General features: G+C 53.9%; 1 protein-coding gene across 1 annotated transcript in view; it reads right to left on the bottom strand.

Annotated features, from left to right (window-relative positions):
• LOC121273653 (adenylate cyclase type 2-like) overlaps window positions 1-25,951 on the bottom strand; it is a 130,690-nt gene that overhangs the window by 100,344 nt on the left and 4,395 nt on the right. Inside the window, exons 3-11 of the mRNA XM_041180794.1 lie at window positions 23,212-23,373; window positions 15,582-15,731; window positions 14,237-14,391; window positions 13,219-13,330; window positions 11,648-11,775; window positions 10,485-10,643; window positions 8,256-8,388; window positions 5,737-5,910; window positions 4,935-4,978 (exon numbers count right to left, since the gene is read on the bottom strand). Coding sequence (XP_041036728.1) covers window positions 4,935-4,978; window positions 5,737-5,910; window positions 8,256-8,388; window positions 10,485-10,643; window positions 11,648-11,775; window positions 13,219-13,330; window positions 14,237-14,391; window positions 15,582-15,731; window positions 23,212-23,373 — 1,217 coding nt within the window. The remainder of the gene's footprint in view (window positions 1-4,934; window positions 4,979-5,736; window positions 5,911-8,255; window positions 8,389-10,484; window positions 10,644-11,647; window positions 11,776-13,218; window positions 13,331-14,236; window positions 14,392-15,581; window positions 15,732-23,211; window positions 23,374-25,951) is intronic.

Here is a 25,951-nt window from a genome sequence, read left to right as displayed (position 1 = left end):
TCGACAACCAACAACTGACACCATCGACAACAATCAACGCCAACAACTGACACCATCGACAACAACTGACACCATCGACAACAGCAACTGACACCATCGACACCAACAACTGACAACAGCAACCGACACCATCTACAACAACTGACACCATCGACAACAACTGACACCAACCGACACCATCGACAGCAACAACCGACACCATCAACAACAACTGACACCATTGACACCAACAACTGACAACTTCGACACCAACAACCGACACCATCAACACCAACAACCGACAGCATTGACAACTACACCTGACACCATTGACAACAACCGACACCATTGACACCAAATACTGACACCATCGATAACAACAGCTGACACCAACGACAACAACCGACACCATCGATAAGAACAACTGACACCATTGACAACAACCAACATCATTAACACCAACAACTGTCACCATCGACACCAATGAATTTCACCATTGACAACAACAACTGACCCCACCTACAACAACCGACACAATCGACAATAACTGACACCAACTACACCATCGACACCAACAACTGACAACATCGACAACCGACACCATCGACAACAACAATCGACACCATCGACAACAACCGACACCATCGACAACAACCGACACCATCGACAACAACTGACACCATCGACAACAACTGACACCATCGACACCAACAACTGACACCATCCACAACAACAACCGACACCATTGACAACAATCGACATCATCAACGCCAACAACTGACACCACTGTCAACAACTGACACCATCGACAACAACAACTGACACCTTCAACATCAACTGACACCTTCGACTGACACCTTTGACAACAACAACTGACAGCTTCAATAACAACAGCTGCCACCTTCGACACCAACAACTGACACCATCGAGAACAACAACTGACAAAATCAACAACAACCGACACAATCAACAACAACCGACATCAAATTCCAACAACTGACACCATCGACAACAACTGAGACCATCGACAACAACTGAGACCATCGACAACACCCGACACCATCAACAACAACCGACACCATCGACACCAACACCAGACACCATCAACAACAACTGACACCAACGACAACAACTGACACCATCAACAACAACTGACACCAACGACAACAACTGACACCATCAACAACAACCGACACCAACGACAAAAACTGTCACCAACGACACCAACAACTGACATCATCGACAACAACCGACACCATCGACACCAACAACTGACACCATCGACACCAACAACTGACACCATCGACGACAACTGACACCATTGACAACAACAACTGACATCATCAACACCAACAACTGACACCATTGACAACAAACAACACCATTGACAGCAACCGACACCATTGACAAAAATAACCAACAGTATCGACAACAACAACTGACACTATCGACAACAACAACCGACACCATCGACAACAACAACTGACACCATCGACAACAACAACTGACACCATCGACAACAGCAACTGGCACCATCGACACCAACAACTGACAACAGCAACCGACACCATCTACAACAACTGACACCATCGACAACAACTGACACCAACTGACACCATCGACAGCAACAACCGACACCATCAACAACAACTGACACCATTGACACCAACAACTGACAACTTCGACACCAACAACCGACACCATCAACACCAACAACCGACAGCATTGACAACTACACCTGACACCATTGACAACAACCGACACCATCGACACCAAATACTGACACCATCGTTAACAACAGCTGACACCAACGACAACAACCGACACCATCGATAAGAACAACTGACACCATTGACAACAACCAATATCATTAACACCAACAACTGTCACCATCGACACCAATGAATTTCACCATTGACAACAACAACTGACCCCACCTACAACAACCGACATAATCGACAATAACTGACACCAACTACACCATCGACACCAACAACTGACAACATCGACAACCGACACCATTGACAACAACAATCGACACCATCGACAACAACCGACACCATCGACAACAACTGACACCATCGACAACAACTGACACCATCGACACCAACAATTGACACCATCCACAACAACAACTGACACCATTGACAACAATCGACATCATCAACGCCAACAACTGACACCACTGTCAACAACTGACACCGTCGACAACAACAACTGACACCTTCAACATCAACTGACACCTTCGACTGACACCTTTGACAACAACAACTGACAGCTGCCACCTTCGACACCAACAACTGACACCATCGAGAACAACAACTGACACAATCAACAACAACCGACATCAAATTCCAACAACTGACACCATCGACAACAACTGAGACCATCGACAACATCCGACACCATCAACAACAACTGACACCAACGACAACAACTGACACCATCAACAACAACCGACACCAACGACAACAACTGACACCTTCGACACCAACAACTGACACCATCGAGAACAACAACTGACACAATCAACAACAACTGACATCAAATTCCAACAACTGAGACCATCGACAACAACTGAGACCATCGACAACATCCGACACCATCAACAACAACTGACACCATCGACAACAACAACCGACACCATCGACACCAACACCAGACACCATCAACAACAACTGACACCAACGACAACAACTGACACCATCAACAACAACTGACACCAACGACAACAACTGACACCATCAACAACAACCGACACCAACGACAACAACTGACACCTTCGACACCAACAACCGACATCATCGACAACAACAACTGACACCATCGACACCAACAACTGACACCATCGACGACAACTGACACCATTGACAACAACAACTGACATCATCAACACCAACAACTGACACCATTGACAACAAACAACACCATTGACAGCAACCGACACCATTGACAAAAATAACCAACAGTATCGACAACAACAACTGACACTATCGACAACAACAACCGACAACAACTGACACCACCGACAACAGCAACTGACACCATCGACACCAACAACTGACAACAGCAACCGACACCATCTACAACAACTGACACCATCGACAACAACTGACACCAACTGACACCATCGACAGCAACAACCGACACCATCAACAACAACTGACACCATTGACACCAACAACTGACAACTTCAACACCAACAACCGACACCATCAACACCAACAACCGACACCATCAACACCAACAACCGACAGCATTGACAACAACACCTGACACCATTGACAACAACTGACACCATCGACACCAAATACTGACACCATCGATAACAACAGCTGACACCAACGACAACAACTGACACCATCAACAACAACTGACACCTTCGACACCAACAACTGACATCATCGACAACAACAACCGACACCATCGACACCAACAACTGACACCATCGACGACAACTGACACCATTGACAACAACAACTGACATCATCAACACCAATAACTGACACCATTGACAACAAACAACACCATTGACAGCAACCGACACCATTGACAAAAATAACCAACAGTATCGACAACAACAACTGACACTATCGACAACAACAACCGACACCATCGACAACAACAACTGACACCATCGACAACAGCAACTGACACCATCGACACCAACAACTGACAACAGCAACCGACACCATCTACAACAACTGACACCATCGACAACAACTGACACCAACTACACCATCGACAGCAACAACCAACACCATCAACAACAACTGACACCATTGACACCAACAACTGACAACTTTGACACCCACAACCGACACCATCAACACCAACAACCGACAGCATTGACAACTACACCTGACACCATTGACAACAACCGACAACATCAACACCAACAACCGACAGCATTGACAACAACACCTGACACCATTGACAACAACTGACACCATCGACACCAAATACTGACACTATCGATAACAACAGCTGACACCAACGACAACAGCCGACACCATCTATAAGAACAACTGACACCATTGACAACAACCAACATCATTAACACCAACAACTGTCACCATCGACACCAACGAATTTCACCATTGACAACAACAACTGACACCACCTACAACAACTGACACAATCGACAATAACTGACACCAACTACACCATCGACACCAACAACTGACAACATCGACAACCGACACCATCGACAACAACAACCGACACCATCGACAACAACCGACACCATCGACAACAACAACTGACACCATCGACAACAACAACTGACACCATCGACATCAGCTGACACCTTCGACTGCCACCTTCGACACCAACAACTGACACCATCGAGAACAACAACTGACACAATCAACAACAACCGACATCAAATTCCAACAACTGACACCATCGACAACATCCGACACCATCAACAACAACTGACACCAACGACAACAACTGACACCATCAACAACAACCGACACCATCGACAACAACTGACACCTTCGACACCAACAAGTGACACTATCAACACCAACACCCGACACCCTCGACAACAATGACTGACTCTATCAACAACAACCAACACCATTGACAACCAACACCCGACACCATCAACAACAACACCCGACACCATCGACAACAACAACTGACACTATCGACACCAACACCCGACACCATCGACACCAACACCCGACACCATCGACACCAACACCCGACACCATCGATACCAACACCTGACACCATCGACAACAACACCCTACACCATCGACACCAACAACTGACACCATCGACAACAACAACTGACACTATCGACACCAACAACTGACACTATCGACACCAACAACTGACACTATCGACACCAACAACTGACACCATCGACAACAACAACAGACAGCAACAACAGGCATCTCCCTGAGAGGGACAGGAGTGAAGATCCGGTGCAATGTTTTCTGTACCTGTCGAGGTTCCGATGTGAGGCAATATTTCCCATCGGGATGTCCTACAAATGAGAACGAAAGAACAGAACAGATTTCAATATGTTAGAGTTTAATTCACACGCCATGAACCGACAGTCCTCGCTCAAAACCGCCAATCCCATGGGAAATGAAGCCTGTGTCGCAGGCTCGGTCAGGGTGTGAGGCCTGTGCCGCAGGCTTGGTCAGGGTACGAGGCCCATGTCTCAGGCTCGGTCAGGGTATGAGGCCTGAGTTGCAGGCTCGGTCAGGGTATGAGGCCTGAGTTGCAGGCTCAGTCAGGGTATGAATCATGTTGGCTTTGAGCCATGTTGGTTTGGGGGATAACTGGTGGAGCCTCAGGTCACCGGGGAGAACTCTCCTCCTCTGCTCCTCCTCCCACAGCGGCTGAGGGAGCTTCATCGCCCACCTCGGTTTAAACTCCTCACCTGGAGGACGGAAAGGCAGTGCAGCTCTCCCCTTGGCGCCGGCCCTGGACTGTGGGGGGGACTTGAGGCCTTGGAGAAGCTGGGGGAGTGGTGGGGGGTGGGGTGCCGGGGGAGGGGGTCACTCGAACCCTCAACCTTCTGACCCAGAGATGGGGGTGAGAGCAACCCGACAGGCCTCGACCCCACGATGGACGTGCCCATTACCCCTCGACCCTCGCCCCCCCCGCCACCCCCACCAACCGCAGACGCCAATGCCCTCAGGGAAGGGAATGAGGAATCTTGGGGGGGCCCACCTCACATCTCCCACCCCCCCCCCCCCCCAGTGCACCCCCCCCAACCCTGGCGGCGGGACTCACCATGTGGTTGAAGGTTGGCGTCTCAACGGGCAGGCTGTCTCGGTGATGGAGGTGGGCAAAGGGCTTGGCGGCTCCCCACGATTCCAGGTAGCGGGTCATGCGCACCGAGGCCCTGATCTTGGCGCAGTCGCCGGGGTCCTGCAGCAGGGACTCCTCGCAGTATTCCTCCTCGGCCTGGAGAGGGAGGGAGAGTGGGGAGGGAGAGGGAGGGAAAGAGAGAGGGAGAGGAGGGATAGGGAGGGAGAGAGAGAGAAGGATGGAGATGGGGGAGGGAGAGAGAGGGATGGAGAGAGGGAGGGAGGGAGAGAGAGAGAGAGGGAGGGAGAGAGAGGGGGAGGCAGAGGGAGGGAGAGGGAGAGAGAGAGGGGGAGGGAGAGGGAGAGAGAGAGGGAGGGAGGGAAAGAGAGAGGGGGGAGGGAGGGAGGGAGGGAGAGAGAGGGAGGGAGGGAGAGCGCGAGGGAGAGAGCGAGAGAGAGACGGGGGGGGGGAGGGAGGGAGAGGGAGAGAGAGAGGGGGAGGTGAATGGAGGGAGTGAGGGGGAGGGGAATAGAGGGAGAGAGAGGGGGAGGGAGAGAGAGAGAGAGGGAGAGAGGGAGAGAGAGGGGGAGGGAGGGAGGGAGAGAGGGAAGGAGGGAGGAGGAGGAGGGCAGGACGATGGAGCGTTAACACGGTGACCTTCGACCCCCCTGCCGCATGGTGACGGGCGCCATCTTGGGCTCTGGTTTATTGAGAACAGGGACCTAAAGCCCTCGGTCCGTATCCCCACCGGCTCCTCTCCCTTGTCCCCTCCTCCCCCCTCGTCCCCCTCCTCCCCCTCATCCCTCCCTCATCCCCCCTCATCTCCACCTCCTCCCCTCTCTTCCCGCCTCTTCCTCCATCCTCCCCACCTTCCACCTCAACCTCATCCCTCTCTCAACCTGCCCTCCTCCCTCAAACCCCCTCCTCCTGCAACCCCACTTCCTTCCTCTGCCTTACCCCTCCCTCAATCCCACTTCCTCCCTCGACCTCACCTCCTCCTCCCTCAACCTCACTCCCAACTTCACCCCTCCCCCAACCCCACCTCTTCCCTCAACCGCATCTCATAAGAGCAGAAGAAATAGGAGCAAGGAGGAGGCCATTCAGCCCCTTGAGCTGATACAATTGTGGCCTCGACTCCACTTTCCTGTCTGTCCCCCCCCTCCCTCCCCCATCACCCTCGACTCCCTCGTCGATCGAAACTCTGTCTCACTCGGCCTCGGATATATTCAGTACCCGGCCTCCGCCGTTCTCTTGGGGGGGGGCGGAGAGAGAGAATCCCACAGACTGACCCCCCACCCTCTGAGAGAAGAAATTCCTCCTCGTCTCCCTCTTCAATGGGAGATCTCACCCCACCTTATTTTTAAATTGTGCCCCCCCCTCGTTCTAGATTCCCCACCACGAGGGGGAAACACCCTCTCAGCATCCACCCTGTCAAACCCCCTCTCCCCACACCCCCATCAGGATCTTATCTGTCTCAATAAGATCCCCTCTCGTTCTTCTAAACCCCAATGGGTACCGGACCCCAACCTGCTCAACCTTTCTCCATGAGACAAACCCCGCCCCCCTTCATCCCGGGAATCGGCCGAGCGAACCCTCTCCCACCCCCCACCTCAGGATCTTATCTGCCTCAATAAGATCCCCTCTCATTCTTCTAAACTATCGGTCCCACCTCCCACCTCCTCCCCCTCTCCCATTTTAACTCCGTAACCCAGGATCCGTTGCGTCTCCACAGGCTCCTCGGGTTGACCCTGGACCCTATCCATTCACTCCGATTCCACGCTCTCCCCTGGGGCCAGGAACGAAAGGCTTAACACACGAGGAACTGGGTCTATACTCGATGGAGTTTAGAAGGATGAGCGGGGATCTGATTGAAACTTACAGAATACTGAAAGGCCTGGATAGAGTGGACGTGGGGAAGATGTTTCCATGAGTAGGAGAGACGAGGACCCGAGGGAACAGCCTCAGAGTAAAGGGAAGACCTTTTGGAACCGAGATGAGGAGAAACTTCTTTAGCCAGAGAGTGGTAAATCTATGGAATTCATTGACACAGAAGGCTGTGGAGGCCAGGTCATTGAGTGTATTTAAGAGCGAGATAGATAGGTTCTTGATTGGTCAGGAGATCAAAGGTTACAGGGAGAAGGCGGGAGAATGGGGTTGAGAAACTTATCAGCCGTGATTGAATGGCGGAGCAGACTCGATGGGCCGAATGGCCTAATTTCTGCTCCTATGTCTTATGGTCTATGGTCTAATGGCCCTGGCCCAGGCCTTGTTTTGCCCTCCTTTGGGGGCTCCTGTTGGGGTCCATTGCCAAGAGGCCTCAGGCTTGGGCCCCTCATCCCTGGCATGCCCCCTCCCCCCTCCAACCACCACCCCCCCACCCCCACCGACCTTGCAGTATGCTCCCTCCCCTACACTAGCCCCCTCCCCACCGTTGGCTCTCCGCTCCCTGCCCCCCCCCCCCACCCCATCCTCCCCTCCCTTCCTCCCTCGGCGCCGCTCACCCGAGGGTCCACGACCAAGTACGTGACGATGCGGTGCTCCTTCAGGTAGGGGTCTCTCAGGTGCCCGTTGCCCTCCTGCACCTGGTACGCTCCGCCCAGGTGGTGCAGGGTGGAGTCCGTGATGTGCACTCGCCTGCCAAAAAGGGAGGAGGACAAGCGGGTCACGACAGGGAGAACACTCCGGAACAACGCCCACCGCCAACACTGCGTGCAGCAAGAGAGAGCGAGAGGGACGGGGGTGAGAGAGAGAGAGAGAGATAGAGAGAGAGGTAGAGAGAGAGGTAGAGAGAGAGGTAGGTGTGTGTGAATGTTTGTGTGAGTGTGTGTGGGTTCGTGTGAGTGTGTGTGTGTGTTTGTGTGAGTGTGTTTGTGTGTGTGTTTGTGTGAGTGTGAGTGTGTGTTTGTGTGTGAGAGAGTGTGTGTGCGTGTTTGTGTGAGTGTGTGTGTGAATGTGTTTGTGTGTGTGTGTGAGTGTGTGTTTGTGTGAGTGTGTGTTTGTGTGAGTGTGTGTTTGTGTGAGTGTGTTTGTGTGTGTGTGAGTGTGTGTTTGTGTGTGAGAAAGTGTGTGTGTGTGTTTGTGTGAGTGTGTGTTTGTGTGTGAGAGTGTGTTTGTGTGTGAGAGTGTGTGTGTGTGAGTGTGTGTGTGTGTTTGTGTGTGAGAGTGTGTGTGTGTGAGAGTGTGTGTGTGTGAGAGTCTGTGTGTGTTTGTGTGTGTGAGAGTGTGTGTGTGTGAGTCTGTGCGTGTGTGTTTGTGTGTGTCTGTGTGTGTGTGTGCGTGTGTGTGTGTTCGTGTGTGAGTCTGTGTGTGTTTGTGTGTGTGTGTTTGTGTGTGAGAGTGTGTGTGTGTTTGTGTGTGAGAGTGTGTGTGTGTTTGTGTGTGAGCCTGTGTGTGTTTGTGTGTGTATGTGTGTGTTTGTGTGTGAGAGTGTGTGTTTGTGTGTGTGTGTGTGAGAGTGTTTGTGTGTGTGTGTGTGAGAGTGTTTGTGTGTGTGTGTGTGTTTGTGTGTGAGAGTGTGTGTGTGTGTCTGTGCGTGTGTGTGTGTGTGTGTGAGAGTGTGTGTGTGTGTGAGTCTGTGTGTGTTTGTGTGTGTGTGTGTGTTTGTGTGTGAGAGTGTGTGTTTGTGTGTGAGAGTGTGTGTGTGTGTGTGTGTGTGTGTGTGTGTGTGAGAGAGAGAGAGAGAGATGGGGAGAGAGATAGAGAGAGTTGGCAAGCGGGAGAGAGACAGAGAGAGAGAGAGAAAGAGGGGCAGAGTCAGAGAGAGCCAGGGAAGTGAGAGAGAGAGGTAGAGACGGAGAGACAGAGAGCGAGCGAGAGAGAGACACAGAGAGAGAGAGGTAGACGTGCGTGTGTGTGTGTTTGTGTGTGTATGAGAGAGAGAGAGAGATGGGGAGAGAGATAGAGTTGGAGAGCGGGAGAGAGAGAGAGGAGCAGAGTCAGAGAGAGCCAGGGAAGTGAGAGAGATAGAGATGGAGAGAGAACAAGTGAGAGAAAGACAGAGAGAGAGAGAAAGAGGTAGATGTGTGTGTTTGTGTGTGTGTGTGTTTGTACGAGAGAAAGATGGGGAGAGAGATAGAGTTGGAGAGCTGGAGAGTCAGAGAGAGCCAGGGAATTGAGAGAGAGATGGAGAGGAAAGAGTGAGAGTGAGAGACAGAGAGATGAAGTGAGACAGGGAAGTGAGAGAGAGGGATGGAGAGAGAGAGAGAGAGGGGAGGGAAAATGGGAGGGACAGTGGGGGAGGGAGTGATAGAGAGTAAGACAGTGGGGCAGAGGGACCAAGAGACAGAGTGAGACAGACAGAATGATAAGTCCAGAGATAGACAGAAAGAGGAATAGCAGGGGATGGACAGAAAGGCAGTGTAAGAAAGAGAGAGAGGGAGAGAAACAGAAAGAGAGGGAGAGAGATAAAAAGAGAGGGACGGAGGCCGAGAGAGAGTCAGAGACAGACAAACAGAGAGAGTGAGAGAGATAGGAAGAGAGAGAAAGACAAAAACAGAGAGAGAGGGAGAGAGAGAGAGACAAACAGAAAGAGATAGAGAGGGAGGGAGACAGAGAGAGAGAGATAGAGAGAAAGTGAGAGCCAGAGGGAGAGAGAGCAAAGAGCAAGGGAGAGAGCGGGAGAGACAGAGAGACAATGATGTAATCAGAGATGGACAGAAAGAGAGAATGATTGATGGAGAGAGAGAGAGAGAGAGAGAGAGAGAGAGAGAGAGAGAGGGGGAGAGACTTACCCAGGGACACCACCAGCCTCCATGTGATTGGCGAGTGTAACGTCATGTGACCAGACATCGTATTGCCATTTTTGGAGTCCGATGACCCCACACAGGACATTCCCCGAGTGAACACCCACTCGCATGTTGATGTCGACCCCTGTGGCATCACGAAGCTTCCTGTATGTGGGAGAGAGAGGAGATCGATCACAGGGCCAACAGCCCACAGCTCAACCAGGAACCCACCAGAGAGAGGGGGGGGGGGGGGAGGGTGACCTTTCACCCCCTCCGTCTGACCCATGACCCCAAATCAGCACCCATCACACAGACAGAGGGGTGACACTGAACCCCCACTGTCTGACCCATGACCTAACCCAGTACCCATCACATAGAAAGTGGGGTGACCTTTCACCCTGTCCGTCTGACCCATGACCCCAACCCACCACCCATCACACAAAAGGGTGACCTTTCATCCCCTCAGTCTGACCCATGACCCAATCCCAGCACCCATCACATAGATAGTGGGGTGACCTTTCACCCTGTCCATCTGACCCATGGCTAACTCAGAACCCATGACTGAGACAGACGAGCGACCTTTCACTCCCCCCACATCTGACCCATGACCCCAACCAAGCTCCCATTAGAGAGAGAGAGAGACGTCGATCTTTCATCCTGTCTGACCCATGACACCAATCCAGCACTCATCGCATAGAGAGAGAGAGAGAGAGAGAGAGGGATGGCATTTCACACCCTCCATCTGACCCATGACCCTAACCAAGCTCCCATCAGAGAGAAAGAGAGAAAGACAGGTGACCTTTCACCCCCTCCTTTCTAACCCATGACACCAATCCAACCCTCAACGCATAGAGAGAGAGAGAGGGAGGGAGCGACATTTCACCTCCTCCACCTGACCCACAACCCCAAACAGGCCCCCAACAAAGAGAGAAAGGTGACCTTTCACCTCCCTTCACCGCCCACACCCCCCCCCCCCCCCGCCACCACCCCACATTTGGCAGGCTGGGCAGGATTGGACACCCCAGCTTTCTAGAGGGTGAAAGGTCAGTGTCTGACCCCCACCGACCTCGGCCAACAATCCCCCACCAGAGAGGTGTGTCCATTCAACCCCTGGCGACAGGGGCTTGACTTGACCATCCGGCTGTCCCCAGTGCTTGACCGTGACTCACTTAATGGCTTGACACATGTCGAGGCCCATCTTGACGCAGCTCCTAGCGTGCGTGGGGAGCGAGACCGGCAGGCCTGAGACACAGTAATAGCAGTCGCCCAGGATCTTAATCCTCATACACTCGTTGTCCTGAAAGAGAGAGAGGGAGAGAGAGAGAGAGAGAGAATATACCGGGACTAAGTGGTGAGAGTAGGTGGGGGGGGGCTGAGTCATCGCGCTGCTTCACTACGCGATCGGTTCCTCGAGGGGGAGGGTTGACCAGGAGAGACGGGGTAGATTGGCTCCCGTGATGATGGCTGGATTGGGGGTCGTGGGTCAGAAAGGAGTGGGGGGTGAAAGGCCGTCCGTCTCTCCCGGTCTCCGCTGGGAGCTGGGTCGGGGGTCATGGGTCAGAAAGGAGTGGGGTGAAAGGTCGTCCGTCTCTCTCGGTCTCCGGTGGGAGCTGGGTTGGCGGTCATGGGTCAGAAAAGGGGGGGGGTGAAAGGTCATTCGTTTCTCTCAGTTTCCGGTGGGAGCTGGGTTGGGGGTCATGGGTCAGAAAGGAGGGTTGGGGGGGGGGGTGGGTGGTGAGGGGTGAAAGATCGTCCGACTCTCTCCTCGTGATGGGTGCTCTAAGGAGAATGGGGGGGGTGGGGGTGGGGTGGGGGCGTTGATCTCAATGAGAAAGAAAATTCTCAGGGCTGGGGCTGGACAGCGGTGGAGGTTGTTACTCCTCATGGGGGGGCGGGGTGGAGGGGGGGGGGAACCTGGAACACAAGGGGCGCCCAGTCTCAGGGTGAGACGGGGGGGGTGGGGGGGCGGGGGGGGGGCATTTTAGGATGGAATCGAGGAGACATTTCTTCGATCTAAGGGCTGTCGCTCTGGGGAACTCTCCCTACCCCGGTGGGGGGTTCGGTGCGGAGGATGCGCCATCGTTGATCATAGTCAAGGCTGAGATCGATGGATGGTTGGGTCTCTCCCGGGGAACCGAGGTGGGGGGAGCAGGGGTTGGGGGAAGGGGGGCTGGCGGTGGGTGAGAGAAGTGGGCTTGGGGTAGAAGGGTCAGCCACGTTCCCATCGGAAGGTAGGGGGTTGGCGGGGTGGGGGGCGGTGGGCGAGGGCTCGCCGAGCGGAAGTGCCGACTCCTGCTTCTACACCGGAACAAAATGGTGGATGTTTCAAAATGGCCGCCGACTTTCTTTGCTCCTGTGGGGGGTTGGTGGTGGTGGGGGGGGGGTGGGGGGGGTGGGAAATGGCCCCTGAACTCCTCCTCCTCTGGCCGATGGGAGGGATGATGGGGTGGAGGGAGGTTATGGGGAGGGGATGTAGTGGTTGGGGGGGGTGGGGGAGGTATCGGCAGCCTCGATACCTGTTCCTGTTCCTACCCGGGAGGCGAGCGGTTTGGACAGGGCCGAGGCCAGAAACCTCTCCTGGCAGATTGACCACACCCACCCCCCACCCCCCCCCGACCCCCCGACCAACCCCGACCCCCCCCCCACCCCCCTCCGCCCCCCAACCTTGACTCCCTCCCTTCTGCCCACCCCAACTCTCCCCCCACTTCCACCCCCTCCGCCCCCCAACCCCGAGCCTCACCTTGGCGATCTGGTCGAATTTCCCGAAAAGCTCGTTCAGCATCAGGACCAGTTCCTTGGGGGAGCACTCGCTGGCCAGCCGAGTGAAGCCCACGATGTCTGCGTAGAGGATGCTGTGGGGGGGGGAAACGGGGCACGAGCGCTTAGCTTGGCGAAGTTCCCGGCCCGGTCTGACCCTCAACCTCCAACTGTCCCCCCACCCGCTCGCCCCGCCGTCCACGTACCCTTCCAACCCACCCTCTCCCCGCTTCCCTCAATCCCACCGTCTCCCCGCGTCCCTCAATCCCACCCTCTCCCCGTGTCCCTCAATCCCACCCTCTCCCCGCGTCCCTCAATCCCACCGTCTCCCCGCGTCCCTCAATCCCACCGTCTCCCCGCGTCCCTCAATCCCACCGTCTCCCCGCGTCCCTCAATCCCACCGTCTCCCCGCGTCCCTCAATCCCACCCTCTCCCCGCGTCCCTCAATCCCACCCTCTCCCCGCGTCCCTCAATCCCACCCTCTCCCCGCGTCCCTCAATCCCACCGTCTCCCTGCGTCCCTCAATCCCACCATCTCCCCGTATCCCTCAATCCCACCATCTCCCCGTGTCCCTCAACCCCACCGTCTCCCCGTATCCCTCAATCCCACCGTCTCCCTGTATCCCTCAATCCCACCATCTCCCCGTATCCCTCAATCCCACCGTCTCCCCGTGTCCCTCAATCCCACCGTCTCCCCGTATCCCTCAATCCCACCATCTCCCTGTATCCCTCAATCCCACCATCTCCCCGTCTCCCTCAACCCCACCGTCTCCCTCAACCCCACCGTCTCCCTCAACCCCACCGTCTCCCCGTCTCCCTCAACCCCACCGTCTCCCCGTCTCCCTCAACCCCACCGTCTCCCCGTCTCCCTCAACCCCACCGTCTCCCTGTATCCCTCAACCCCACCATCTCCCTCAACCCCACCGTGTCCCCTCCACCCCACCCGCCATTACCCCATCAGCTTCGCTCGGTGTGGGTGAGGGGTCAGCCCGAGTTACGTACCTGACGTCCCGGTGATGCTTCACGTACAGGTTATGGAAGTTGTTGGTGTTCTCCAGCTGCGGCTGCCCGTGTTTGGGACCGGTCAGTCGCTCGATAATCTCAGCCTTCATTTCCAAGGCGATGTAGAGGGGCAGCACCGAGAGCAGGAGGTGGTCCTAAACCCCGGTGGGTGGGGGGGGTGGGGGGAAGTACAACAGCCCAGGTAAGTCACCCTGCGTTCCCTTTCCCTCGCTGAGCTAGCTGTACACGATCCATGCATGGGCCTCTCTGCACCCCCCACCGCCTCCTTCCTATCCCCGGAACCTCCTCCAGTCGCCCCACGACCCCTCCCAGACCCCAGCGCTGCTCCCCATTCCGGCCTCTCGAGCATCTCCCCCACCCACCCCCCACCGCCCCGATTTTGAATCGCTCCGCCATTGGCGGCTGTGCATTCAGCTTCCCGAGCTCTGGAGTCCCCCCCAACCACCCCCCCCCCACCCCCAAACCTCCCCCCATCTCTCTCTCTCTCTCTTTCTCTCCCTCTCCCTCCCTCTCTCCCTCCCTCCCTCTCTCTCTCTCTCTCCCCCCTCTCTCTCTCTCTTCCTCTCCCTCCCTCTCTCGCTCTCTGTCTCTTTCCCCATCTCTCTCTCTCTCTCCCCATCTCTCTCTCTCTCCCTCCCTCCCTCTCTCCCTCCCTCGCTCTCTCTCTTCCTCTCCCTCTCTCCCTCCCTCGCTCTCTCTCTCTCCCCCTTTCTCTCTCTCTCTCTCTCTCTCTCTCTCCACCTCTCTCTCTCTCTCCCCCCTCCTTGAAGACGGCCATTTTGACTGAGATTTCAGTCACCTGACCCCAACACTCCACCACACGGGGAGAGGGAGGGGTTTAGCGCTTTGTTTCGTAATCGCCTCTGTGATGGGCCCTGCAGCCGATCTACGGTGTTGAAGGCGCCGTGTAAATGTAAGTTGTTGTTGCCTGATCTGCCCCAACCCACAGGGTCAAATGTCAGCACCTGACTCGTTGATCACCCCCCCAAACCCACCAATCAGAGGAAGCTAGAGACCTTTACTCCCTCTGCCTGCCTGGAGACGATTTTGACCCCCAAGGTTCACCGTAGGATGAAAGGTCAGTGTCTGACCCATTGACCACACCCCTCAAACCCACCAATCAGAGAGAGAGAGAGACCTTCACTCCCTCTGCCTGCCTGGAGACGATTTTGACCCCCTTGCAAGGTGAAAGGTCAACGCCGGACCATTGCCCCCCCCCACGCACCGCCATTCCCTCCCCCTCACCACCCCCCCCACCCGCCCGCCACCCCCCCTCACCCAAATGCCAATCAGGCCTGGCGCCTTCCCCCACTGATGGACAAACCTGTTGCTTTTTCTCGGACTCGAGTTTCATGTGCGACTTGATGCAGTTCAGGGTGTCCTTGAAGGTCTTCTGCAGAGCCCGCTCCATCAGGTGCTTGTGGTAGGCCCCAACCAGGTTACCGCAGATAAATACCACCGCATTGGCCAATAGCTGCGGGCGGAAATCGAGAGAGAGAGAGAGAGAGACAAGGCAGGAGAGATTTAATCGAGGTGACCACTTATGCCATACACAACAGCCAGCGTTACACGTTCGATAGGTTTGCACGTTCCCAGGAACGACAAAGAACTGGGAAATGAGAGCACTGGTCCGAACTGGTCTTGTGTACCTTAAAATGGGACACCAGTTAAAAACTGGGAAATGAGAGTAATGGTCCGAACTGGTCCTGTGTACCTTAAAATGGGACACCAGTTAAAAACTGGGAAATGAGAGCACTGGACCGAACTGGTCTTGTGTACCTTAAAATGGGACACCAGTTAAAAACTGGGGAATAAGAGCACTGGACCGAACTGGTCTTGAGTACCTAAAAATGGGACACCAGTTAAAAACTGGGAAGTAAGAGCACTGGTCCGAACTAGTCTTGAGTACCTAAAAATGGGACAAACCAGTTAAAAACTGGGGAATAAGAGCACTGGTCCGAACTAGTCTTGAGTACCTAAAAATGGGACAAACCAGTTAAAAACTGGGGAATAAGAGCACTGGTCCGAACTGGTCTTGAGTACCTAAAAATGGGACAAACCAGTTAAAAACTGGGGAATGAGAGTAATGGTCCGAACTGGTCCTGTGTACCTTAAAATGGGACACCAGTTAAAAACTGGGGAATAAGAGCACTGGACCGAACTGGTCTTGAGTACCTAAAAATGGGACAAACCAGTTAAAAACTGGGGAATAAGAGCACTGGTCCGAACTGGTCTTGTGTACCTTAAAATGGGACAAACCAGTTAAAAACTGGGGAATGAGAGCACTGGTCCGAACTGGTCTTGTGTACCTTAAAATGGGACAAACCAGTTAAAAACTGGGGAATGAGAGCACTGGTCCGAACTGGTCTTGTGTACCTTAAAATGGGACACCAGTTAAAAACTGGGGAATAAGAGCACTGGACCGAACTGGTCTTGAGTACCTAAAAATGGGACAAACCAGTTAAAAACTGGGGAATAAGAGCACTGGTCTGAACTGGTCTTGAGTACCTAAAAATGGGACAAACCAGTTAAAAACTGGGGAATAAGAGCACTGGTCTGAACTGGTCTTGAGTACCTAAAAATGGGACAAACCAGTTAAAAACTGGGGAATAAGAGCACTGGTCTGAACTGGTCTTGAGTACCTAAAAATGGGACACCAGTTAAAAGCTGGGAAGTAAGAGCACTGGTCCGAACTAGTCTTGAGTACCTAAAAATGGGACAAACCAGTTAAAAACTGGGGAATAAGAGCACTGGTCCGAACTGGTCTTGTGTACCTTAAAATGGGACAAACCAGTTAAAAACTGGGGAATAAGAGCACTGGTCCGAACTGGTCTTGTGTACCTTAAAATGGGACAAACCAGTTAAAAACTGGGGAATAAGAGCACTGGTCCGAACTGGTCTTGTGTACCTTAAAATGGGACACCAGTTAAAAACTGGGAAGTAAGAGCACTGGTCTGAACTGGTTTTCTTCCTTTCTGGGTCAGCATGGGTGCAGTGGAGTGTCTGCGATGCTGAGTTAGGGCCGTGGGATCAAATCCCACCACGGCAGCCGTGGGGAGCCTGGTCAATTCAAACTCATGGGATAAAACTTGGAGCTTATTTTTTTGACAAGGAGCCGCCAGCGGTGACCCTAAACCCGAAGAGTCGTTGCACAAACTCATCTGGGTTCAGCCGTCTCCTTCCGGGGAGGGAGCCTGTCACCCTCACCCGGACGTGACTCCAGACCCACAGCGGAGGGTCCTTACGGCCACAGAAGAAGGAGTCCATTCGTCCCATCAAGTTCCTGCTGGCCCCTCTGCAGAGCAGTCCAGTCAGTCCCCCTTCCCACCCCAACCCCATCCCCCGCCCCCAGCTCTGTCCCCCGTATCCCCTGCAAGTTTACTCCCTCCTCCAGCGCCCTCCAAACTCCTTTCGAAACTGTTCACCGCTTCCGCCCCTCCCTCGTGGGCGGGGAGTGCCAGGTTCTTACCACTTGCTGTGTAAAGCAGCTCTTCCTCCACATGCCCCGCCCCCCTCCCGCCCCGGTATCTCTTGCCCAAAACCTTAAATCTGTGCCCCCACCCCCTCGTCCTTGCACTATCAGCTGATGGGAGCACCTTTTCTCTGTCCACCTTATCTGAACCTGTCAGAATCTCGTCCACCTCTGTCAAATCTCCCCTCAACCTTCCTTCGCTCCGAGGAGAACTGCCCCAGCTTCTCCAACCTCACCATGTGGTTAAAATCCCTCAACCCGGGAACCATTCTGGCAAATCTCCTCTCCAACCCTCTCAGACCTTTCACCTCACACCTTTCCTAAAGTGTGGTGAATGGAGCTGGAATCAATACTCTAGTTGTGGCCTAACCAGGGCTTTATAAAGTTTCAGTGCATCTTCCCTACTTTTGCTCTCAATCCCTCTATTTCTGAAGCCCGAAGTCCCATGTGCTTTGTTAATTCCTCTCTCACTCTGTTCAGCCACCTTCAATGATCTCTGCACATGAACCCCCAGCTCCCTCTGCCCCTGCTCACTCTTTAGAACTGTGCCATTAAGTCTATATTTGCTCTCCCTACCCCCTCTGCCAAATCGCATCACCTCACCTTTCTCTGCATTAAACTCCCTCTGCCGCTCGCCTGCCCCTTCTGCCAGCCTCCCATGACCTCTTGCAGCCGATTGGCATCGGCCTCGCTGTCTGCCGCTCCTCCCCAGTTTGACATCATCGGCAAACTTTGAGATTCCGCCGTGAGTCCCAAGATCCAAGCCACTTCTACAATAATGAAGGAAGTGGTGGTCCCAGCGCTGACCCTCTGGGAACAGCACGCTTCACCATCCTCCAGCCCTCTTCCACCCTTGAGCCAATATTTTCTACCCTTCTGGACGCCGACCCTCCGATTCCATGAGCCTCAGTTTTGTTAACCAGCCTTTCATGTGGTACTTTGTGAAATGCCTTCTTAAATTCCATATAGACAACATCCACCGCATTCCCTTCATCAACCTTCCCTGATCGGTCATCGAGAAATTCCATCAGATTCGTCAAGCATGATCTGCCTTCGGCAAATCCGGGCCTGCTCTCCTTAAACTGACTGAAACCTCTCCAAGTGCCCGATGATTTTTTCCAGCCCCCCCCCACAACCGATTAGCATTTCTAAAGCCTTAACCCGTCACTGACGTTAAACTAGCTGGCCTGTCATTGCTAGGACTGTTCCTTAATCCTTTCTTGAGTAAAGGTGTTACATCTGCCATTCCCCCATCTTCTGGCACCTCCCCAGTATCTGGAGAAGATTGGAAGATCAGGGCAAGCCCTTCCGTTACCCCCACCCCACCTCTTTCAGCAGCCTATCAACATCCTGGGGGTTACCATTGACCAGAAATTGAACCGGACCAGCCATATAAATACTGCGGCTACAAGAGCAAGTCAGAGGCTGGGAATCCTGCGGAGAGTCACTCACCTCCTGACTCCCCCCCAAAGCCTGTCCACCATCTACAAGGCATAAGCCAGGAGTGTGATGGAATACTGTCCACTTCCCTGGACGAGTGCGGCTCCCACAACACTCGAGAAGCTCGACACCGTCCAGGACAAAGCAGCCCCCGCTCGATCGGCACCCCATCCACCAACGTTCACTCCCTCCGCCACCGACGCACAGTGGCAGCAGCGTGTGTACCATCTACAAGATGCACTGCAGCAACTCACCCAGACTCCTTCGACAGCACTTTCCAAACCCACGACTGCTACCGTCTAGAGGGACGAGGGTAGCAGATGCACGGGGAACACCCCCACCTGGAAGTTCCCCTCCGAGCCGCACTTGCCATCCCGACTTGGGAATATATCGGCCGTTCCTTCACTGTCGCCGGGTCAAAATCCTGGGAACTCCCTCCCTAACAGCACGGTGGGTGTACCTACACCACCGGGGACTGCAGCAGCTCAAGAAGGCGGCTCACCCACCACCAACTTCTCAAGGGGGATTTAGGGATGGGCCAACAATCCTGGCCTTGCCAGAGATGCCCACATTCCAAGAACGGAGAAGCAAAAATCCTGGGGTGCAAGCCATCTGGACTAAGCGATTTATCCACTCTAAGCATCGAAACTTCTCCAGTACAAGCTTTATCTCACTTCCCTCCCTGCCCATTACCTCTACCACCTCCACTTCTTACTGATACTTTGTCAGCATCCTTAGGACTCACTGGTTGGAGCTGCCAAGAACCGTGATGTGACCCCCTTGATAGGTGGCGGGGGTGGGGGTGGGGGGGGGGTGCGGAGGCTACACCTTCAGTTGCCACCCCCCCCCCCCCTCGATTTCAATTCCCTCCCCGGCCTCCCCTCCCCCCTCCCCCTCAATCTGTGGAATCCCCTCCATCCCCCACCCCACGACCCTCCGAGGTCTCCTCCCTCCTCCAATTCCGGCCTCTCGGGCGGGCCCCTCCCCCCACTACCCCCCCTCCCAGATTTTAGCCACGCCGCCATGCCTTCAGCTACCTGGAACCCCCTCCCCCAAGCTCCGGGATTCTTCCCCCGCTCCCCGCCCCCCGCCCCCGACCCCTTCAACCTCTCCGTCTCCCTCTCCCCTCTTCCTGTCTCTCTCTGTCCTCCTCGAGGTCACACCTTACCTCCTTGCCCAAGCTTTTGGGCACCTGTCCCCTGATATCTCTCTCTCTCTCTATGCAGCTCGGTGTTGTGTTGGGTAACAACCAGGCGAAGCATTTCACTAGGCTGAAGGTGCTACATCAATGCAGGTTACTGTTGAATCGGGGAGGGAGGTGGCTTTCAGAACCAGGTCGGGCCCCTTGATGCAGTCTACAAGACTTTTAGCTCTCGGCTGGAGATGGTGGCGTCATGATAATGTCACTGGGCTAGTAATCCAGAGGCCCCGGGCTAGTGCTCTGAGGGGGGGTGGGGTGGGGAGGGACACGGGTTTAAATCCCACCCACGGGCAGCTGGTGGAATTTCAATTCAATTCATAAAATCTCGAACTAGGAAGCCAGTTTCAGTCACAGGGACCGTCATCGATTCTCGTTTAAAAAAAAACCCCATCTGGTTCACTCATGTTCCCCTTTAGGGAAGGGGGAAATCTGCCTTCTTTATCCCGGTCTGGGGCCCTACATGTGACTCCAGACCTGGGCCCCCACCCCCCCCTCCCAAACCCACAAAGCAACTGCCTCCCCTCCTCTGAAATGCTTGAGCGAGCCACTCAGATCAAGGGGCGAATAGGGATGAGGGGGAGCGGGGGCAGTTGTGGGGGCAAGAAACACTGGGGTCTCACCAGCGATGGCTCACGTCCTGTGCAAGAACGAAGCCTCGACCTTACCTTCATGTTAAGCCCTGGACAGAGGGACCGGGGTGTAGGGGTCAGAAGGGGAGATTGGGATTCGGAAATCCTTACTCACAGGCCATTCCACACACACAGCAAGATCCCACAAGCAGCAGCACGATAAGTAAACAGGTCAGCGGGTAGATTTTTTTTTTACCTTGGTTGGTGACGTTGGTCGAGTGATTAAATATTTCCCCCCGCCTCCACACACCCACCCCACCCCCCACCCCCCTACTGGCCCCAGGTCAGCGGGGAAGACCTCCCCACACACGCCCATCCACCCCACCACCTGCCCCCTCCCTGCTTCACCACTCCCTGGGGGCTTGACAGTAACTCGCGTGACCAGCAGAGACCCACCAAACGAAAGACGAATGCCCGGTCCGGTTATTTATCGCGGGTGCTGTTTGTGGGATCTTGCTGTGCGCGAAATGGCGGCCAATTTTCCGACAGACCAACGGCGACGGCCCCTTTGAAATGGGGGAGGGGCAGGTGGGGGTGGTGGGGTGGGGGCTTCTGAGGCTGCGAGGTGCTTTGGGAGGCCCCGAGGCGGGGAAGGGGGCTGTTGAAGTGAGGGGTCCTCCTGGCAATCCCTCCCCTCTCCGGCTGGAAATCCCGAGCCCCCTCCCCCAGGCTGGATACTTCCGGCCCCGCCAAAGTCAACGGACTTTTGAATGGCTCGGCACCTCCGCCATGCCGGGGATGGAAAGTTCCGGCATCTCTCCCTGTCTCTCTCTCTCTCTTTCTGTGTCTCTCTACCTCTCCCTGTCTCTTTCTCTCTGTTTTTCTCTCTCTCTCTCTCTCCCTGTCTCTCTGTCTCTCTCTCTCCCTGTCTCTTTCTCTCTGTCTATTTCTCTCTCTCTCTATCCCTGTCTCTCTCTCCCTGTCTCTCTGTCTCTCTCTCTCCGTGTCTCTTTCTCTCTGTCTCTTTCTCTCTCTCTCTCTCCCTGTCTCTCTGTCTCTCTCTCTCTCCCTCTCTCCCTGTCTCTCTGTCTCTCTCTCTCTCCCTGTCTCTTTCTCTCTGTCTCTTTCTCTCTCTCTCTATCCCTGTCTCTTTCTCTCTGTCTCTTTCTCTCTCTCTCTCTCCCTGTCTCTCTGTCTCTCTCTCTCCCTGTCTCTTTCTCTCTGTCTCTTTCTCTCTCTCTATCCCTGTCTCTCTCTTCCTGTCTCTTTCTCTCTCTCTCCCTGTCTCTCTATCCCTGTCTCTTTCTCTCTCTCTCTGTCTCTCTCTCCCTGTCTCTTTCTCTCTGTCTCTCTCTCTCTGTCTCTCTCTCTCTCTGTCTCTCTCTCTCTCTGTCTCTCTCTCTCTGTCTCTCTGTCTCTCTCTCTTTGTCTCTCTGTCTCTCTCTCTCCCTGTCTCTCTCTCTCTGTCTCTTTCTCTCTGTCTCTCTCTCTCTGTCTCTCTCTCTCTGTCTCTCTCTCTCTGTCTCTCTCTCTCCCTGTCTCTCTCTCCCTGTCTCTTTCTCTCTGTCTCTCTCTCCTTGTCTCTTTCTCTCTGTCTCTTTCTCTCTGTCTCTCTCTCTCCCTGTCTCTCTCTCCGTCTCTTTCTCTCTTTCTCTTTCTCTCTTTCTCTTTCTCTCTCTCACTCTCTCTCCCTGTCTCTCTCTCTCCCTCTCTCTCTCTCCCTGTCTCTTTCTCTCTGTCTCTCTCTCACTCTCTCTCCCTGTCTCTCTCTCCCTGTCTCTTTCTCTCTGTCTCTCCCACTATCTCTGTCTCTCTCTCTCTCTGTCTCTCTCTGTCTGTCTCTCTCTCTCTGTCTCTCTCTCTGTCTCTGTCTCTGTCGCTGTCTCTGTCTCTCTCTCTCTCTGTCTCTCTCTCTCTCTCTGTCTCTCTATCTCTCTATCTCTCTGTGTGTCTCTCTCTCTCTCTGTCTCTCTCTCTGTCCCTCTCTGTCTCTCTCTCTCTCTGTCTCTCTCTCTGTCTCTCTCTCTCTCTCTGTCTCTCTATCTCTCTATCTCTCTATCTCTCTGTGTGTCTCTCTCTGTCTCTGTCTCACTCTCTGTCTCTGTCTCTCTGACTCTCTCACTCCCTCTCACACCTTGTATCTCCCTGTCTCTCTGCCTAACTCGCTATCTGTCTCACTCTCTCTGTCTCTCGCTCTGACTCTAGCTCTGCCTCTCTCTCTCCCTCACACTCACACTCACTCCCTCTCTCTCTATCTCCCTGCCACCCGTACCTGGTGCGGCAGCTGCACGTGTGGCTGCTCGGAGAGTGAGAGGTAGATGCTGAGCGACACGATATGGGACACAGAGGACAGCAGGCTAGCGATGATGGCGTCCCTCATACACAGCGGCAGCATGGTGTACACGATGAAGGAGATGAATAGGAAGAAGGAAACCTGCACAAAGAAGGGAGGAATGTGAAAAAATACACAATGGTCTCAGAGACGGCAGGTACAGCACGGGGTTAGATACAGAGTAAAGCTCCCTCTACCCTGTCCCCATCAAACACTCCCAGGACCGGTGCAGCAGGGGGTTAGATACAGAGTAAATCTCCCTCTACACTGTCCCCATCAAACACTCCCAGGACAGGTACAGCATGGGGTTAGATACAAAGTAAAGCTCCCTCTACACTGTCCCCACAAAGACTCCCAGGACAGGTACAGCTCGGGGTTAGATACAGAGTAAAGCTCCCTCTACACTTTCCCCATTAAACACTCCCAGGAAAGGTACAGCACAGGGTTAGATACTAAGTAAAGCTCCCTCTACACTGTCCCCATCTAAAACTCCCAGGACAGGTACAGCACGGGGTGAGATACAGAGTAAATCTCACTCTACACTGTCCCCTTCAAACACTCCCAGGACAGGCATTGCACGGGGTTAGATACAGAGTAAAGCTGCCTCTACACTGTCCCCGTCAAACACTCCCAGGAGAGGAACAGCTCGGGGTTAGATACAGAGTAAAGCTCCCTCTACACTGTCCTCATCAAACACTCCCAGGGTAGGCGCAGTGTTTAATGGGCGGTGCCTGGAGAATTGCTGCTGCTGTTTTCTGCTGGAGAAGAAGCTCTCCTTTGTCTGGCAAGGCAGGGTGACCTGACTGTGGAATCACCTTTCCCGGAATGTGTGCGCGCCCACGGATCAGATGTCCAGCGTTTAGACTCCCTCCACATTCCTGCAGGAGGGGCCTGTGGCTCGAGATGTTTGATCCATGGCGCTGACCGGAATTTAGGAGCCCTGTGCTGCGAATTGGACCTCCCTGTGCCCTTCCCGCACTATCGCTCTGGTACAAGAGCCAATTTTTGCTCAGGGTTACTTCTGCTGATGTTCTGGCTATGATGCCGCATTCCCCTTTACAGGGGAACCCAGGGCAAAGTTATCCTTGTGTGCTTCTCATTGCAATCGAATTGACATGTCCTTCACTGATGACTATACCGAGAGTGAGAGAGAGGGAGAGAATGAGAGATCAAATAAACAGGATTAAAGGGGAGATTGAAGGAGAGAGCATTGTATGATTGACAGTGGAGAGACGGGTGCCAAGGAATGGCGCAACGGGGAGGGGTACAGGAATGTCGAGTCGCAGGGCGATAGAGAGAAATAAACAGAGAGAAAGTGAGAGAGAGAGAGAGAGGGATGGAGAGAGAGAGAGAGTGAGAGAGAGAGAGGGAGAGAGTGAGAGGGACCAGGACAGATACAGAGAAAGACAGAAAGAGAGAGAGAGAGAGTGAGATTGAACAGGACAGAGACAGAGAAAGACAGAGAGAGAGAGAGTGAGAGGGGGAGGGATAGGGACAGGGAGAGAAAGAGAGAGAGAGCAGAAAGTGGAGGTGGTGGGGTGCTGGAGAGCAAGAGAGAAACAGATACGCACACACAAACAATCATGGACGGAGGGAGAAAGCGAGAGCAAGACTGAGACATAACGACAGAGAGAGAGACAGAGAAAGAGTGAGACAGAAATAGGGTGAAAGGGAGAGAGAGAGTCACACCCACACCGAGATTGAGAGACAGGGAGAGAGAGGGAAAAACTGACAGAGAGAGACAGGGCTGGAGAGATAGAGAGAACGAGACAGGGGGAGAGAGAGACAGTGAAACAAAGTTGTAGATCAAGAGACAAGAGTATCAGGAAGAGAATGACTCAAAGTGAAGGAGGGACAGAGAGAGAGAGAGAGTGGACAGAGAGAAGGTCACAGAAGAGGCAAAGTCTGACAGAAAATGAGATAGAAAGAGAGAGGCAGAGAGAAAACGAGATAAGGGATGACAGAGAGCATGTGTATCATAGAGAATAATATCCCCTGTGCATATTAGAGGGAATAACACCCCGAGAGTGACCGAGAGAGAGAGAGAGAGGGGGAGAGAGAGAATTACAGAGACTGAGAGATAGAGAACAGAGGGCAAGAGAGAGACAGATAGAGACAGTGGAATAGACTGAGAGTGAGACAGAGAAAGAGAAAAAGTGTGTGCGACAGAGGGAGAGAGAGAGAGACAGGGAGATAGAGAACAGAGGACAAGAGAGAGACAGATAGAGACAGTGGAATAAACTGTGTGTGAGACAGAGAAAGAGAAAAAGTGTGTGAGACAGAGGGAGAGAGAGAGAGACACAGAGATAGAGACAGTGGAATAGACTGAGAGTGAGACAGAGAGATAGAGTAAAAGTATGTGAGACAGAGAGAGAGAGAGAGAGAGAAACAGATAGAGACAGTGGAATAGACTGAGAGTGAGACTGAGAAAGAGAATGACAGAGTGAGTGAGAGAGTGACCGATACAGAGAGAGAGAGAGACAAAGATGGCCTGGATATTTCCAGCACCCACAGCTGTGTCCAGGGCACACTTGGAGCTCCCCTCCACCCCCACCCCAAGTTCCACCCGCACCCACACCCACCCCACCCCCACCCCCACCAACCCCACCCCACCCTCACCCACACCTCCACCCACCCCACCCCCACCGCCCCTCCCCGCCCCATCGTGCCTCGAGAGGTC

The sequence above is a fragment of the Carcharodon carcharias genome, assembly GCF_017639515.1.
Source record: "Carcharodon carcharias isolate sCarCar2 chromosome 27 unlocalized genomic scaffold, sCarCar2.pri SUPER_27_unloc_1, whole genome shotgun sequence".
NCBI classification, from domain to species: domain Eukaryota; kingdom Metazoa; phylum Chordata; class Chondrichthyes; order Lamniformes; family Lamnidae; genus Carcharodon; species Carcharodon carcharias.
This window is presented reverse-complemented; position numbering and strand designations above follow the sequence as displayed.